General features: G+C 37.7%; 4 protein-coding genes across 7 annotated transcripts in view; all 4 read right to left on the bottom strand.

The window, feature by feature from the left end:
* Positions 1-106: 106 nt before the first annotated feature.
* LOC104816332 lies at positions 107-3,828 on the bottom strand. 2 transcript variants are annotated; one of them, XM_010545088.1, is made up of 8 exons: positions 3,341-3,828; positions 2,673-2,764; positions 2,505-2,579; positions 2,275-2,381; positions 2,113-2,168; positions 1,704-1,878; positions 1,099-1,389; positions 107-1,007 (listed from the first exon to the last, which is right to left on the bottom strand). In XM_010545088.1, exons 1-8 carry the CDS (start codon positions 3,518-3,520, stop codon positions 172-174), a joined length of 1,812 nt encoding a protein of 603 aa, XP_010543390.1. In that variant the 5' UTR covers positions 3,521-3,828; the 3' UTR covers positions 107-171. The 2 variants fall into 2 exon arrangements, with proteins under 2 accessions (XP_010543390.1, XP_010543391.1); XM_010545089.1 differs by having other exon boundaries at positions 2,505-2,576.
* A 219-nt stretch (positions 3,829-4,047) lies between these two features.
* LOC104816331 (dnaJ protein P58IPK homolog) lies at positions 4,048-7,111 on the bottom strand. The gene is made up of 9 exons (XM_010545087.2): positions 6,858-7,111; positions 6,044-6,209; positions 5,735-5,936; positions 5,426-5,586; positions 5,237-5,330; positions 4,937-5,149; positions 4,773-4,850; positions 4,484-4,702; positions 4,048-4,395 (listed from the first exon to the last, which is right to left on the bottom strand). Exons 1-9 carry the CDS (start codon positions 6,985-6,987, stop codon positions 4,204-4,206), a joined length of 1,455 nt encoding a protein of 484 aa, XP_010543389.1. The 5' UTR covers positions 6,988-7,111; the 3' UTR covers positions 4,048-4,203.
* A 1,275-nt stretch (positions 7,112-8,386) lies between these two features.
* Positions 8,387-12,111, bottom strand: LOC104816330 (zinc finger protein JACKDAW-like). Of its 2 annotated transcripts, none has more exons than XM_010545086.1 (4): positions 11,509-12,111; positions 10,746-11,145; positions 9,616-9,875; positions 8,387-9,434 (listed from the first exon to the last, which is right to left on the bottom strand). In XM_010545086.1, the coding sequence occupies exons 1-4, from the start codon at positions 11,696-11,698 to the stop codon at positions 8,737-8,739; spliced, it is 1,548 nt and encodes a 515-aa protein (XP_010543388.1). In that variant the 5' UTR covers positions 11,699-12,111; the 3' UTR covers positions 8,387-8,736. The 2 variants fall into 2 exon arrangements, with proteins under 2 accessions (XP_010543388.1, XP_010543387.1); XM_010545085.2 differs by having other exon boundaries at positions 11,500-12,110.
* A 4,282-nt stretch (positions 12,112-16,393) lies between these two features.
* The window catches only part of LOC104816328 (syntaxin-71), a 2,821-nt gene continuing 1,365 nt past the window's right edge, over positions 16,394-17,849 (bottom strand). Inside the window, exons 4-10 of one of the 2 annotated variants that reach the window (XM_010545081.1) lie at positions 17,741-17,849; positions 17,448-17,533; positions 17,263-17,331; positions 17,137-17,181; positions 16,971-17,033; positions 16,797-16,873; positions 16,394-16,651 (exon numbers count right to left, since the gene is read on the bottom strand). In XM_010545081.1, coding sequence (XP_010543383.1) covers positions 16,636-16,651; positions 16,797-16,873; positions 16,971-17,033; positions 17,137-17,181; positions 17,263-17,331; positions 17,448-17,533; positions 17,741-17,849 — 465 coding nt within the window. In that variant the 3' untranslated portion in view covers positions 16,394-16,635. The remainder of the gene's footprint in view (positions 16,652-16,796; positions 16,874-16,970; positions 17,034-17,136; positions 17,182-17,262; positions 17,332-17,447; positions 17,534-17,740) is intronic. The other variant, XM_010545083.2, reaches the window with a different exon arrangement.

The raw sequence follows: 17,849 nt of genomic DNA, 5'->3' as shown, positions 1-17,849 counted from the left end.
TGTAATTGCCACGTGTGGGTCCCACCATTTTATTTATAAATTATTATTGATTAATGATTGAGAGGCATCACGTGAAGTGGCGGGTCCTGTACCACCAACGTTCAAATTGGTAAAATTGTAAATACACTCGGATATGAGGGGTATGATTGTCCAAATAAAAAATGAGACAACTTATACCAAAATTTTTACAGCAGATGCAATTTCCAATAACTGTTTGGTGTCCACCATCTTCCATTCGCCACCGACCATAAGACAGCTCCCGCCTTCTTCTATCAGTACATTATTATCTTTATCCTTAAACATTGCATCCCCTTCTGATTCACTTTCATCATCTGCTTCATTGTACAAATCCAACCTCCGACCACTTGATTCATGATCTTCCATCCTCTTCCTCGCTCGCTTAGTCGTTGAATCATCTAACAGCTGAATACCGGCTTCTCTTTTGTTGCTGCCACTTTGTACCGGCATTGCTTTGCTGCAGCAGAGAAGAGGTAAACAACCGGAGGATCCAACGACACGAGGTAACGTACCGATCGGACAAGGATTCCACGACTTGGGCTTCACCCATGTCCTTTGAACTCTGGCATCGGTTTCAGATTTCTTCTTCGAAAATTGAATCTTGACAAACTCCAGTTTCTTGGCCGCACCATGGATTGATCTCTCTTGTTGAAAGAGGGTATTCTCATGAGTTGTCACGAGAGAAGAACACCGTTCAAGAGGAACTTCTATTATCCTGGGTTTATGAACGTGCGCAAGTTTCGTGAGCTTCTCCTTCCAAGCACGACCTCCCGCAAGCTCTGCTAGTTGTAAGGCAGATTTAGCTAGCTGGTCATGGCCACATGCTGACAGGAGAAGGCATTTTCTTACGAGTTCCATTAGGAAAAGGTTCGGTCTGCTTTTCTGAAAGTGCTTCAACCCCTTGAGATGATCCACAAGCCATGCACATAAGAATGGGAGCTTTTCAAATTTGGACACATCTTCCATCGACTTTGATGTAAGTTCCCGTTCTACAACAGCAGACAGGGAAGGCATAAGACACATGCCCAGCCCCAGGGGTTAAAATGAAGTCAGAGTTAAGATCATACATGAATAACTTACCGGTTTCGTAACTTTTCCTTTCACCATTTTGGATCATATCGAGGATTGCCTGAAGTATATTCAAAAGTAACTCTGGTTCTCTATTCGAGAATTCCATAATTACAGGCTTCCATTCATCCAGATAACTGCTGAAATCTTGGCCAGGCTCAGACTGGTTTAGAATTTCGGCTGACTTTGAAGAATCCAAGGCCTTGAGCAAGAATTCAAGCAGCACAGATACCATTTCCGAGGAGAAAGAAGAGTATAACTCGACAAGGCCAGTCAGGATCTTCCTTATGTTTTTCTTAGAACCTGGAAGTTATGAAGCGTCCAAAAGATTAGCATAAGAAACTAGGTGAATGCAAGGGAAGCAGCAAGAGGCGATTAAGGAAACTAAGCAATTCAACCTTTACCAATTTCTAAAAGGAAAAACTTTAACAGTGAAGAAAACCCAAGTATCTCCTATCTTTTTTCATGAAAAAATGTATGGTGGTGAACAATGGAGACATGGATAGGTTGGGTTACTATCTTCTTTTTGCCTGGCACCAGTAGTACCCAACAGGAGACCTGAAGTTTGCAGTGTAGTTCATATGTACAAAAGAGAAGAGACATTTTCTCTTACATACACTTTTCTTTGATCAAAGCAGAGTCAACTTGAGGATTTTGCCTGAGTTGCACACACAAAGAGAGTTTGCGTAGTTTAGATTTGATTTCTCTTCTGATGTTAGCAGTGCCATCTTTCTTGAAGGGAATTTGGTTCTTTTGTGGCTCCCAATAATAAGATTTCAACCATTCAAGTGCCTATAATGACCAACAAAATTGCATACAAGCAGTAGTCATGATATTTATCATCATGAGAAAACAACAAGACTATGTACCTTGACGAGGGCAATCTAATATCGACTCAAAAAATCTGGCATTGTTGCATCTTTTTAACGTGCAAGCCGTTCAAACTGTCATGTCTGATAATAATCGAGACAAAGGAGATAATAATTTCTAAAATGTAGAATCGAGTTGAAAACAGAAAGGTCATACCTCATCTGAAGCATCTCGGAGTACAGAAAGGGCAGGAAGCTCACGATGAGAACCCTCTAAAATCAAAAGAGTAAACTCGCTCAGAAATGAAACGAATTTAAAATGGCCATGCAAAATCAAGGGAAAACATCTGAGCTGCTTCAATTAGTTGAACTTCCTTACCATGACGAAGGTCGATTAATTTACGAGGGATATCAATCGCCTTAGCTGCCTCAGCAATTGAAACTTCTGTTCTCCTCCTGGTCTTCTCTATAACACAGTTCACAAGCCTTCAGGACATAAGGACATTTAAGTCAGATGAGTGCAGGAGTTTAAACTATAAAACTGCTGACAAATTCAGCAAACCAAAGGATAAAACTGGTATAAAAGAGGAAGGGAAAACATATGATCACCTTAATATTCCCATGCAGTATAACATTTGCAGTAAATGTTCTGAATATAAAGCATCTGCTGGTTGTTTTTCCCTACTTTTTATCACCAAACAAGAGAAACCAATAACCAAAAAAAAAAATTTGGAGAGAGTTGAAGAAACCCAAAGATCATGGATCCAAGAAGCTTACGTGATAAAGCCATCTTTCTGGCGAATTTCAATGATAGATGCTGTGACATCAACAGGCGCTGGAAGAGACCCTCTACTTCGCCATGTCATAACCTGAAATCCAAAAATAACACATTGATTGGAAACGGAATAACATTTTATCTTTACCAATAAAATGAACACCCTCATCATCTTATCATGCTCCCAACCCGTTTATTCACTGCACAGAGGGGATAATTTCAATGCCAAATTGACATACTCTTCTTCCTCGTGAACCAAACCACAGAACAAATGAACATAAAAGAAACACCGGCTAAGGATATCCATGAAAAAACTGCTTCCCCACTTTCCTTCCACTAATTACACAAGTTAAGTCAATCAACTTAAAGAACTCAAGGGGATTATTGTGGAGTATTGATTCTTGCCTTCTCTAAACTGAACTCATTAACTTTTGTAAAGCTTTTGATCCCGGGAACCAGTTTCCGTTGAATTTTGTAACTAAGCAAAAGGTTCGTTAAACTCACAGACATCCATCGACTTTCCAGGAAAATGCTTTTCCTCAACGGAAAAGAGAAACCGATCGTAAACCCAAAAGCGTGTTCAAGTTCTCGCAGAAACCATGTATTTTCCGGGGAGATTTTGTTCTGCGTCCAATAGTAAACAAGGGAATGATACAGTACAAAGGCTTACCCTTTCTAAAGCAGAAGCAACTTTATCAGAAGAAGACGAAAACAGCGACTCCCTAACGGAGTCCCACTCGTCCCAGCTCAACCATGGAACCGGTTTGCAGCCGTCCGATGAAGTTCGCTGCGGATCCTGATCATCGAAAAACGAACAGATTTCTGCTTCGATTCCTGCAAGCGGACCCATAGAAGAGCTCCTTCCAAGCTTTAGAGCTTGAGAAACTTGTCTTTCAGGTCGGAGTCTGCCGTTGTCCTTCTTGTGCCAATGCAGGTCGGTAGTCGCAGGAATCACAGCAACCGGTCCGGTCGGTGGTGGTCGCTTCGGTCGAGATAGAGCCAAGAGACTCTGCCTATGTTCTCGACGAAGGAGGCCGAGGAGGTTCGGTCAAACTCCCTCGTCAAAGCACAAAAATCAGACAGGATTTGGGAGCTAGGGTTTTGGAGGTGTACGAGGATGGAAAATTTCAAATCTGATAATCCTTTCGGGATTGTCTAAAATTGAATATGGATTTTTATTAAAGGTTATAAGAAAATGCACAGACAATAAAATAAAATGAGCGAGAATAGTTGTAATGGGCCTTAAATCACTAAATGGGCCGAGCTTGTAAGGCCCAATAAAACAATAGGGCCTGTAAGGATTGGATTCTGCACAAGAGTTACAATCTCATCAAAGATGAAATCTAATTTAAAACCAGTGGAGTCGAGAGACTGAGGAAGGACTAAAACTGGATGGAACTGGGGAAGGGACATCTGAGTTCAGATGTCATGAAAACAAAAAGACAAATGAGCAAAACTTTGGTGAATGAATACATATACCTGAAGTGAAAACGTCAAAGTTACATGATTAGCAGTGACTGAAAAAAAAAAAAATCAGAAATCGAAACCAAAACCACCCGGAAAACGGTCGCCAAAACCGCCGGAGGGAAAGCCGCCCTCGTAATGGAAGGTGTACTGTTGCCCACCGCCAAAAGGGTTGAATCCTCCCCCGCCGCCGCCCATACCCATCTCCTCAAGGTCTTCTCCTCTGTCATATCTTACACGCTTGTTTTCGTCTCCAAGAACCTGCCAAATCAATCATATGGGGATTCATCAGTCAGATTTCAGACACTTTCCCAGTGCAGACAGAATGGACACGTTCTTATCATCGAACCTCGTATGCTGCTGCGATTTCTCGGAACTTGTTCTCCGCTTCTTCCCTGTTGTCGACGTTCTTGTCTGGATGCCATTGCAGAGCAAGCTTCTTATAGGCTCGTTTGATTTCGGAAACAGACGCCGTCTTGGAAACTCCAAGAATCTTGTACCAGTCCTTTCGTTTGCTCATCTTCAATGCTTTCTCGGCTCTACCCAGCGCTTCGCGTATGTTCATGTCCTGCAGAGTCACTTCTGTCAGGTCCAATCATCAAGTAAAGTAATGACCCTGATACCAAAAAAAAGTGTACCTGAGATCTTTGAGCAGCTTGTTTCAAATCCTCGACGGCTCCTTCCCACTCTTCGAGCAAGAGTTTAGCTTCACCGCGCTGAGTAAAATCCAAGATGGAAGCTTCAATATACACTATGTTCTCGAGAAATCCTCAAAAGTGACTATCCGAATAAAGATACGGACCTGATGCATAGCTTCAGTCAGCTCTGGATCTATGTTAAGAGCTTCGTTGCAGCTATCTAAAGCCTCCTTTCCCCGGCCTAACCTGACTGTGACCTTACAGAGTCCGAGAAAGAGATGCACGTTATGTGCAATGTGATCGGGATCCATAGCTATAGCTGCTTTATAATCCTCTGCCGCAACCCGTAACTTCCCCTTGCTAGCATTGTCTTCAGCCTGCAAGAGGGTATACATATATGTGTTCATGGGCAGGAAAGTAAGTTACTTGAATTTGTGAGCCGCAAAAAACTTCATAAGACTCACACTTTTGGTTTTCTTGAGTAGATTTTTCAGTCCAAAGTATGCTTTCTTCAATGCACTGTGCTCAGGATCAAGGCGTAGTCCTTTCTGGTAATGCCTGAACATCAAGTTTACTCGAGAATATTAGTCAAGACAAATTATGCCCGCGAATGAATGTGTCAAATCAGATACTGGGCTGAGCTGATGCCAAACCTTTGAGCAATATCATGATCAGCTAAATAGTAATAGGCACGACCACGGAGGAGCAAAGCATCGAGATTATTTTCATCTTCTTTGAGAAGATAGCCAGTCTCAGAAATTGCACTCGAGTAGTCTTTAGAAGCCAGAAGCAGCTGTACTTTGAGAAGCTTTGCCTGAAGTAAAAGATGAACAAGTTTTATCAAAATGCACAATAATAAGAAACTGAGATTTTGCATGTTCCATATGGGTTTATCAATAACAAGACTAAAGGTCTTTGAACCTAACAAATAGAGATATCAAATGGGAAAGAAGGAAGTGGACCTTGGAGCAACCAGGGGAGAAGACAAGAACAACTTTATCAACATATTCAAGAGCCTTCCCGAAATCCTTTGATTCAAAAAGAGTCAACGCAGTATCCAACCCGCTTTGAGCTTGATGTAGCTGAGAGAGCTCCTTTTCAGCATCTGAATCTCCTGGTTTTAGTTCTAGATATTTTTGGTAGCTATCTTCAGATTCTTCATATCTATGACAACAGGGGAAGAGGAGAGGATGCACAGTATTAACTTCCAACTTTCTATTAAAGCTTATATAATGAAATGAACCCTACCCGAGAACCTTTGCCCCTAATACCTGCAAAAGTGACGAAGTATGGAAGCACGCCTCAGGTAAGCTTTCGAAAATTTCGGGTCTGCCTCTATGGCTGCATTCAAATCATTTAGCGCCTCGGCGTAATGCCTAATAGCTATACTTTGAGAAGCCCTCTCAAATAGCTCAGAAGCATCTACAGATTGGCCATCTATACAAAATCACCAAGAATGGTAAAGCAATCAATTAGAGCTTAAATCGGAGTAACCGATGCCTCTTATCTCCCAGCATGGAAACAAGGCCTCTATAAAACATCGCTCACAAAGACAAAAGCTAAATGAAAATGAGCATCATCCACAGAAGTCGGGTTACATTCTTGTTTCACAATCGCGTTTATCAAACACACTGTAATTTCCCCAAGATTTGGTTGTCAGAAACGGCGTAATGCCCACATAAAACTATCTGTCTGCGTAGAATTGGAAATTTGTGGGTTTCAAACAAGTTCCCAAGTTCCAACACCTTCAAGTGTCAGTTACTACAGGCAAAACAGAGTTCACAGTGTCTTAATTTGATCAATTCACAATGCTGAGCAATCAAAACTCAGTGTCTTTCACTCCCAGAAGATTGAAACTGTTCCAAAACCGAAATACTGAGGTCCTAAACATGATTCAGACATCCCCGAGCAAATCCTCGATACCCAAGTTCATTCGATGATTGCAACAAGCACGCAACCCTAATACAGGATATAAAAGAATTTTCCTAATTTTTCGATGATCTCCCCAGGGCGAAACTAGCTAAATACAAAAGGGCATGAATCGATTACTTCAGAACAGATAAATCTTTTGCAGGAAAATTTTACCTAAGGCAGACACGAGAGGTTGAAGAAGAAGAAGCTGACAAGCGAATACGAAGTTGAGCAGGAGAAGTGTGTACGCCATTCCTCTCCAGGCCAAGAAATCCATGCCCGACCATCCTCCGACCGGATCCATTCTCAATGCATATATATACAGGTATATATGTGTGTGCGCGCGCGTATACACGTACCTAAAGTCGTAAACCCACGAACTTGGAATTCTCAGAGAGACGAAGGGAGGAGGAGAGTTTGATTCCAGTTTGTTGGGTACACCTTTATTTATTTCCAGCTTTGGGTTTTGCATGCGAAGTGTATCTACACGTTGTTCCAACCAATCAATACTCACCACGTGGTTTCTACATTGGATGGACCCACAATCCTGAACTTTTAACCATTGAAAGTATGACACGTGGATATACCTGACACGTCAGACATTGAAGATGCAGAGTCAAAGGCCCAATTCTTAAGCCCAGATGATAGAGAAAATTGGCCTGATAAAATTCTTGTTGGCCCAAATGTTTAAACGTAATTTCGTCTTCTTTTTTAAAATCTTTAATTATTTCTCGCATTTTTCAAGAAATTTAGCTCGATTTGTTATGTTACAAAAGCATGTGTATGAATTTTTTACATAAAATTTTATTTTTAAGCAGTAATACGACATAATAAGTTTAACATTTTTTTAAAAAAGGAAAATATTTGAATGATAAAATTGAAGTTAATATTTCCTGAACTCAAGCCATGATTGCCAATTATTTAATATCCGCTTTTGGGTTTGGATTATATTTCATGGTTAAATTTTAATTAAACAAATATAAGTATTTTTTAAATTGTTTTTTATTCAATTTATATTTAAAATATAAGGACTTTTTAAATTGAAATTTATTTTTATTCGATTATTTCGTATTTAATTAGGTTTAAATTTCAATACGATACTCAATCTTTTGTATTTGATTTAGTAAAGGATGATATATTAATCAACTGGACTAGAGTTTTTTATAACGGAAACTATATATTAACTACTTTGTGGCCAAATAATAGCTACAAATATATATATATATAAGTCTATGAGCCTACGTACGAAAATGTTATGGAATTAAATTATGTTTTAAAATTTTGACATATATAGTTTGCAGAATCCGAAGATCATTATAGCATTGACTCTCATCTCGAAAAGCTAGGGTTTGTCCGCTTGGATCAAGTACCTATAAACTCCAACACCACTTTTTCTTTCAACTTCATATATAGTATTTTATTTTATTGATATTTACGAAAATATTAAAAATAATATATTAATCTCTTTTGATATATGCTCTATGGTTTTGTATTTACCGGTTGAATTTGAGATAACAATACCGTTAATGATCAAAATTAAGGGGAATTAGCCTTTGCAATTTAACAAAATAATAATAATAATAATGATAATAATAATAATATTAATAATAATAATAATGATGATAATAATAATAATAATAATAATAATAATAAGCAAAGAGCACTACAATTCATTGGCATCGAATCTATGAATTCAGATAATATATTTTGAGGTTTTCACATTCACGGAAAAATTCAAAATCCAAATAACAGACAGACCAAAAAGTCTTAGAAATTCATTATAGAAGGGGGGAAAAAGAACATATACAAAACCACATGCATGTCTGGGAATATGAACATATACACAAACACATGACAGTGTAATAGCGCATAGTGCAAAACGATTCCGGTCTTGTCACTTCGTCCCCACCGTCCGACCAATTCGCATGTCTTTTCACAAATCCGACAGTCCCTAAAATCCAAGAAATACTTGTCCAGTGTCGATCTCTTCTTCTTCACTCCGATCCAAAACACATCTTGATAATTTTATACCAATTATATCCATTCTCGAATTTCAACCCAATGGAGCAAACCTCGTCAGTTCTTGAGGCAAGAACTGACGACCCATTTGATGATGAAGATGATGTTCGCTGCTCACTCCGAGGAAATCCCGGGTCATACCCATCTGTTGAATCGGGTAATAACCAGGATTTGGATTCGGTGCGGCGGCGGCTGCATAGCTCGTCGCCGTCGACATATTCGGCGGCGGAGGAGGAGGGGCAAGATTGTGATGCTCTTGATGATTGATGCTCCTAGGGTTAGGGTTGAACATTTGGTGGTGGATCATGATAGGGTTTCGAGGAGGAGGAGGAGGAGATGAAGAAGAAGGAGAAGCCGCGGATGATGACGTCATAGATCCGGCAAAGAACGACGGAGCTGCGGTGGCGGTGCTTCTGGTGGAGCCCATCTGAGCGGCTTTCTGCAAGAGAGCGGTTGCGGACATGGGAGAGATGGGCTTGTTCGGTTGTTGTTTGTCCGACGAGGAGAAGAGCGGAGACGGAGATGCGTCTTTTAGGGTTTGTTGGTTTTGCAGTACCGGTAGTGAAGCAGAGCTTGATGATGATAACGTGAGATTAGGGTTTGTGGAAGTCGCCGGAATCTGGAAGTGGTGGTGGTGGCCGGCGAATTCAGGAATGGATGATGACGACGACGGCGGCGGCGGGAAGAGATGGTGGTTACCGGCCGAGCTCATTTGGACCATCTCGGATAAACCTGAACGAATTTAGAATCAATCAATTAGGATCAAAGACGGTTTGAAGTTATGTCAGATTTTTTGCGCATTTACAATGTTTTTTGTCTTCTCCTTGAATTATTCGATAATTAGATGAGCAGGGAATATATATATATATATATATATATATATACACATTATGGATAATTAAGAGAAAAATACCATGGGCATGCATTCCGGTAAGATCATGTCCAAAACCTAAACCGAACTGATGATTTATGGCAGAACTAATGTCGGGATGATGAACAGATCTGTTGATGAATCCATGGGGCACACTGTTCATATTATTATTGTTGTTGTTGGAATCATTTCCGAAATTCAGATTTGTGGAACCCGAATTGTTGTTTCCAAGTGAAGACATCCTCGCACTTTCTTCAGTCAAGGCATCGCAGAATGCTCTATGTGTAATGAAACTATCTTTCCTGTGGGAAAAAAAAAACGAAAAATTCATATCATAATAAAAAATATTATATATATATCTATATATATATATAAACCCTAGACCTTAATTAGCACGAATATTAGCATGAGTGAGATAATATTTATTCGAATTGAGACGTATGCAATGATTATAAAAAAAAACATGGAGCATTAAATTCGAACTATAATTGGCAACAAGACATTCCCGGCCGAAAGCATTTATTTTCTACTATGCAAACAGACAAGACAGAGAGACAATGAAAAATAAACAGAATCAATATACATACACATATACACTTTTTTAATTATACACATAATATGTGTGTGTGTGTGTGTGTGTACCCCGAATCAGAAATACACAAAAGAGTACTCACTGTCATTAATTACAAGATATTTAAAATTTTATACTCGTGTAAAAAAAAATTGAATAATTTATATATATATATATATATATATATTGTTTCGTGTCGTGTAAAGAATAAAGACAAAGCACGCACAAATATATGAATATAGCGACCTCAATTTCATATACAGATTGTAAAATCTTCTAGAATGCAATTAATGCTTGGCAAGTTATATAAATCAAGATACAAGACATAATAATACAATATGATGACATCTCTCATTGACTTTTCCCACCTATACTCACTCTATTAATTTCATATTGATCTATGTATGATGAGTTCCCAATATTTATTGAATATATATACTGTATACCTGCTACGACAATTATCATATTATATATCGTATGATTTTTCTTTTCTTCGATTAGGGTTTTCCACACCAAGAATACACACACATATATATATATATATGTATATATATATATATATATGGTCATTTCATTTGTGTGATTTGAGAATTAACCATACCTGGAGAACAAAGTGCCACAGTCACATTTGTATTCACGAGTGCCACAGGTCTTGGTATGAGCCTTCCAGTCCGATTGTACGGCGTATTTCTTGGAGCATTTCTCGCATTTCCACTTCTTCTCGCCGTGTTTTCTGCTGTAATGCTTCTTGATTCCGGTCAGATCTCCGAGAGCCCTGGAAGGGTCGTGATGGACGCATGTCTTGATCGGACATATGTACACTTTCTTCCTCACCGCCTCTTTGTTCGTCCTCTGCCGTAACTTCCACGGCAAGTTGTGTCCGCGTCGGTGGAGCTGCAAGTTCTGGTCTCTCTGGAACCCTTTGTTGCATATCTCGCACACAAATCTGTTTGTCGCCATTAGGGTTTTCGGCGACAGAGCGATGACTTCTGCATCCGGATCTGTTCTTTTTCTTGATTAGTTCTAGTTCAAAACTCTCCATGTATGTGTTTGTATTTACCATTAGATCATGCCATGCCATGTTCATCAAGACGATATGCATGCGGAATATAAAACATGTATGTGTTAAGATATTCCATCACTCATGTTTTTATACGGATTGGATCTGGGCATATACGAAACTCACACCGTCGTCTTGTGTACATATATATGTACGTGTGTAACCATGCGTATATAAATATGAAGAAACATGTATATTTACATTTAAATGATGAAGAAAAACATATCTGTATACTTATATAAGCGCAGGTGTGTGTATATATATATATTATGTGTGTGTAGAGATGATGGAATACCTGGAGTACCTGGTTGATTTCTCTTCTTCTTGGATGAAGGGTTTGGTTTTGCATTTGGGTTAGGGTTGAGATTAGGGTTAGGGTTAGGATTAAGGTCAGGGTTCTGCTGCTGAAGATGATGAAGCTGTGGCTCCTGGTGATGAGCAAAGCCTGCCATTGAAGAAGATAAAGAAAACGGATCTCCTGGAATCATCTGCATATTTTTTAGCTGCTGTTTTGTTGCGCGCGGTTTCAGGACACTGAAGAAGAAAAGACAAGAGCTTGGTTTTTTTATAAAAAAAAATCTTGCAAGAAAACAAAGAAGATCCGCAGGAGATTTAATTAGAGAAACACAGTATACAAACAAAAGTATAAGTTATAGGGTTTGGACGAAGAAGAAGAAGAAGAAGAAGAAGATATATTCAAGTTGTTTTGGTTTTTAGGTTTCGGGGGAATGTTTGAAGGTGCTTGACTCTTTGATTCTGCCAAATGACAAGAAAATACCAAACGAGATGAAGAAATTCTCAAGGCACAAAGATTATATTTAAAGAGAATTTTACGCAATAAAATAAAATAAAATAAAATCTAAAACTGATGGGAGATCTCGGAGATGTTCTTATGGAGATCTGTTCTTTTGTTTAGGACCAAATCTGTGGTTTTTTTCAAAAGGGAAAGTGGGTTTTATCTATAATTTATTTGTCATTATTTTTTTATAAATATTATTCTCTCTCTCTCTCAATTGCACAGGCACACGTGTGTACATGTGTTGGTGTAAAAATTGGAGTAAGAAAGATGTCGGATAATCAATTGAAATATACCTTCAAGTTATCCATTTTTTTTTAATATTAACCAAACGGAATATACATCTCCAAATAATTAACTCCACACACACACACACACACATATATACATATATTATGTCTGACATGGAATCGATTTCACATGATACTGTAAATTTTTTTTATCGCGTGTGTGTTTACTTTTACTGTTTTTGCCTGTAAACTTCTGAATTTCGTAACGGAATGTTTGTGTTTAAGTGCTTGTTGTTATATCGAACAGACACATTATATAATATATATATATATATATATTATAATAGCATGATTATCTAATATTTTGGATCTACATGTATAGTTAATTACAGCGATGATATATATATATATATGTATATATGTATGGGATTCCTCTATATATATAAGATGTTTATCACCACGTAAAAGTTTATGCACCCAAGAAATTTTATATTACAAAAACGAAAATGTTGTTTGTTCCAAGAACAAGCATATAGGTTAGGTTATAAGCAAAAGTTTCGGTATATATATATATATATATATATAAATAACATCTTTGACTCCCGAAAAGTTTTAGGAACTCAAAAAAGTCTTTTGTAGTGCCTTTTGTGTTTCTACCGTCTTTGAATTTCATTTTTTATTTGTAAAATTTCTAGGGTTTTGTGAATCTCGAAGAAGTGAAAAAAAAGGCGTGTCCGTTAGAAAAGCGAGTTGCCTTTAAGGAAAATTTGATAAGGAAATAAATGATTAAGCCATAATTACAAGTTGGACCAAACATAGCATGTTGCATGTTGCATGTTGCATGTTGCATTATTTTTTTTTAGTAACGTGATATATATATCGAGAGAGGGTATCTTTGGGTTAACGAGGAAGGCGATAGGACGGTCCGTGACGCCTGTCTCACTGTCTATATCCTTTTGTGGGTCCCTGTGATTCTCATGATGCATCATCATAATCATCATCATCATCATCATGACCATCATAACGAGAATGATGATGTCGTTTATGATTGTAATAGTGATGTGATTGATAGTACTTGAATCCACTGTTTCGAAGAATAGAGCTTTCCACATGTCATGTAAGCAACGCATATATGTACGTATATTCATATGTAACATAATTTCATAAACTCCACAACTGTAAACATACATCATGCATCATGCATCATGAGATACACAAAGCATTTGCTCTAACATATGCTTTGAAAAGACAACTGATCTCGTCCGGTGCATGTACACATGATGTATATACATACATTTTGCATGTGTATGTACCATCTGAAATTCGATATGGCCCGACAACGTGACCTGAGCTTGTTTTTCCCCATATATATATATATGTGTATATATATATGTATATGTACTTTTGCGTAATACATCCCCAGATTTGTATTTTTACGGTATATATACGCAAAACCTTAAGTCTGACGTTTCTACGGTTATACGTATCCGTATACTCGACCACATTTTCAAGAGAAATACACTGCATATAAAATTTGCACTGTTATAATTATTAAGAATAATTTTGAAAAATACGCAGGGACAGACAATTCCTTTTTCAAAGATGTTATTTTATTTTATTTTTTCCAATCTTCTCAAGTGTTCCGTAACCCGAGCTACTGGTACAATAACAATACACATAAATTGATTAGATTATATTTTAAAATGAAATAAAATAATAAAATCCAACCTCTCTTTTGGCTCCATGCGTTTGGAGCTTTCTTTTGGTCCACTTGATGCTGGTATCCAAAGTTCTGTTTAGATATTAAATTAATTATTATAAAAATCACATATATATATATATATATACACACATACACGCGATGTATGTTTGTAATAGGGAAAATGTTTTTCTATTATTGATAATGGGAAGAATACATCATAATATATAGCAAAATATAATAGAATATTCTAAGCATAATATCTAGGGTAAATCATAACAATATTAATGATAATATTATAAGAATAATATCTTCCTATATGCCCCCTCAAGATGAATCATTTATGATGAATTCAATCTTGTTATATAAAAACTAAAAACTGAAATTGTGATCGTATTAAACGAATCATCTTCCATGTGCTGGTGTAGTCCAGACTTGAGTTGTTGTTGCTTGATAACATTCGAAGAGCTTGAGAGTTGTATTCTCAGAGGCTGATGTGGCACGGATGTGCGGTGCATATGCGCGAGTTGGGTTGCACGACAATGAGGTCGGCAGCGCAAAAAAAATTGCGATGTGTATAGCGAGCGGCTAGGCCGGAGAAAAGAAGAAAAAAAAAATGGGCGCAAAAGCGCGACGCATAATGCGTGATAGTCTAGCAGCGGGACAAGAGAAGAAAATAAAAATAAGTGACGCAAATACGTGGATCGACGATCGGAGTTTTCCAATCGAAAGAGGCTAATAGCCATGTTTAAAGAGCTTACAACGGCTAGGGTTGACGTCGATAAACGAACGTCGTCAGAGAAAAAAAAAGAATAGCACATCGGCTAGGGTTGACGTCGATAAACGAACATCGTCGTTAAAAAAAAATAGCACATCGGCTAGGGTTGACGGTGATGAACACCGTCATCGGGAAAAAAAAATAGAAGAAAAAAAAGAGCAAAATAAATTTAAAACGATACTCAAGACGATGATACTATTGGATTTAGTACATCGTTGACATCTTCAGCGTCGCTTTCGGATTCGACCGACATTGTTGATGAGAAGGAGAAAAAAAATTAGAGCAAAAACCGAAGCTCTGATACCATAATAGGGAAAATGTTTTTCTATTATTGATAATGGGAAGAATACATCATAATATATAGCAAAATATAATAGAATATTCTAAGCATAATATCTAGGGTAAATCATAACAATATTAAATTAATTATTATAAAAATCACATATATATATATATACATATATATATATACACACATACACGCGATGTATGTTTGTACATCTCAAACTCCCATGAGCACAAAATAATGTGCAAAACAAATGGCTGGTTACTTATAGAGTACTGTTAATGAATTATCACTAATGTATATTATTAATAAAAGGAATGGTACATATTAAGACTTTGGTTGTATTTTATTATCATTACTTTTTTTTTTAACAACTCTTATTGAATATGGATGCCGGTCCAATATATAATCTCCATTGGTCAATCAAATTAAGCTTGACAATATCATGTGTATAGAATGTGAAAAAAAAAAACGCATTAAATTCTAGAAAGCAGCAGGATGTGTTTTTAGAGGATTTCTTTTCCATTTGTTTTTACACGATTATAATATCGATTTCCATAGTATGTGGGTTAAGGTAAATTGATCTCTCTAACTGCAATTAATGATACAATTAACAATTAATAATTAGAATGGGGAGGGAGACGATGGTTGAGTTGACGAGGTTGAGTCCAAGCAGAAAGGACATCGTGTCTCTCTCTCCACATCGGGGCTTAGGCTTTTATTCAAAATCTGCCCCCCCCCCCCGCGTCACTATGCGCTTCGAAATCTCAAAACTCCAACTTCCGTTCCTTTCCTTTTGTTTTTTCCCCTTTGGTCTCTACCATCATCCCATTCAATTACTTGTAACAACTATACATATATATATGTATATATATGAGTGTGTATTCTATAATCAAACCACACATGGTTTGACAAAAGCTTGAGAGCCAATTGAATTTTCATAACTTCTATGGTTCACATAAAAGTATAGTATAGCAACCCTTTTACGGCAAATGGTCAAACCATTTCCCCTTTAAGCCATATTCTGTGTTCTATGAATCTATCTATGTCATACTATTACTATGCAATAAAGGAGGAGATCATGCATTCATGAATGCATTCCATACTTTGATATAATTATATAGCCAGAGTAAACTGTCATGAATGAACAAGCAAACACACACCAGAACGAGAAACACAAGGTCCTGTCGGTCGCATGGAATAAAAACATGTATATACATCATATATATATATATATATGAGTGTGTATTCTATAATCAAACCACACATGGTTTCACAACTTCTATGGTTCACATAAAAGTAGTATAGCAACCCTTTTACTGCAAATGGTCAAACCATTTCCCCTTCAAGGCATATTCTGTGTTCTATGAATCTATCCATGCCCAGTGAAAACGTCATACTATACTAAGGAGGAGATCACGCATTCCATACTTTGGTATAATTATATAACCAAAGCAAACTGTCATGAATGAACAAGCAAACACACACGGGAACAAGAAACACAAGGTCCTGTCGGCCACATGGAATAAAAACATGTATACACACACAGCACAGTGGTACCAATGAATCGGTTCGGGGATGAAAGAAATTTCACATTTTACGGGGGAGATATGTTATACCCAAGTGACCTTTTTCGCTCTTCTCACTTCTTCAGTACACTGAAAAAAAAAAATGCAAGGCATAATTTTTGTCATAGAAGTTTTTTCAAACCAATCTTATCCGGGATAAATATGCAACCCAGAATGCATTAATATGCTTATGGATATTTCAAGGTGGACCCGAGGGATAGGCACACGAACTTACTTGTACAAATACGCAGCGATTCCCAGAATAATGCACAGCAATACGATATCGATACAGAAATTCCGGCTTGATCTTAGCTGGAAAAGAACCACACTCATGTTAGACGTGCGTGTATGGAATTAAAAGCCTCTTGAGAAGATGCTGCTACATGAAAAAGTGTTTCAACTCAGTCACCTGGTTGACAGTGTCTTTAAGCCTGACATTGGTGTTCTTAAGGTCTGCTGTTGCTTTGTCAACCTGTAAGTATGCTCATGCGAGAGAGAGAGAGAGAGTGAGAGATTAAAAATCACATGCCGAAAGAATTTCAGGGAAAATAAAAGACAATTGCACCATTGTTTACCTTAGTGTCGATTTCATCCATCAGAGGAACTTGCCTATCTAATTCCTGCATGTACAGTGTTGATGCATTGATCAGATCAAGTACTAAGGCTAGCATGTTAACAGCTTCATTTAAAAGGAAGCTTACCTCATTCATATCATGTGCCATGTTCTTCAAAGTATCCAAACCTTCGGAAATCATATCCAGACCTTGATCCTGGTGGTTACCCGAGTAGTTAAGATGAGTCAAATCTAGTCTTTTGGACCAACAAGTGGACTTCTTCCCAGATAACAGAGCACATGAAACAAGAGGATTTAGAGAATGTGGCTTGCCTGCTTCATCTTTCGCATCTCATACTCCTGCCTGTATTGGCTAGATTCCTTTGATTCTTGGAAGTAATCATCATCAAAATGCCCATCTAACATCCAGAACAGGGATGACTAAGTAAAGTTTAAACTCGGGTTGTTCATTGGCTATCAATTACAACAAACCCATTGTAAGATTCTGAGGCTCCCATAAAGTAGAATGGTACGGTATTCCCAACCATATAAAGAACAGTGATTAATTCAAACATGGTTGCATATGTAAGTGCAATCTTCAAGAAAAAATAAAACAAGTTACATACCTGAATCAAATTTGATCTCAGCACGAGATGCTGATGCAGACCAAGCACTAGTTTTCTTAGGACCACCCGCAGTCCCATCGGGTATAGCTTCTATCCTGTCCGGAAGAGC

The sequence above is a fragment of the Tarenaya hassleriana genome, unplaced genomic scaffold, assembly GCF_000463585.1.
Source record: "Tarenaya hassleriana unplaced genomic scaffold, ASM46358v1 Cleome25, whole genome shotgun sequence".
Classification (NCBI taxonomy): Eukaryota; Viridiplantae; Streptophyta; class Magnoliopsida; order Brassicales; family Cleomaceae; genus Tarenaya; species Tarenaya hassleriana.
This window is presented reverse-complemented; position numbering and strand designations above follow the sequence as displayed.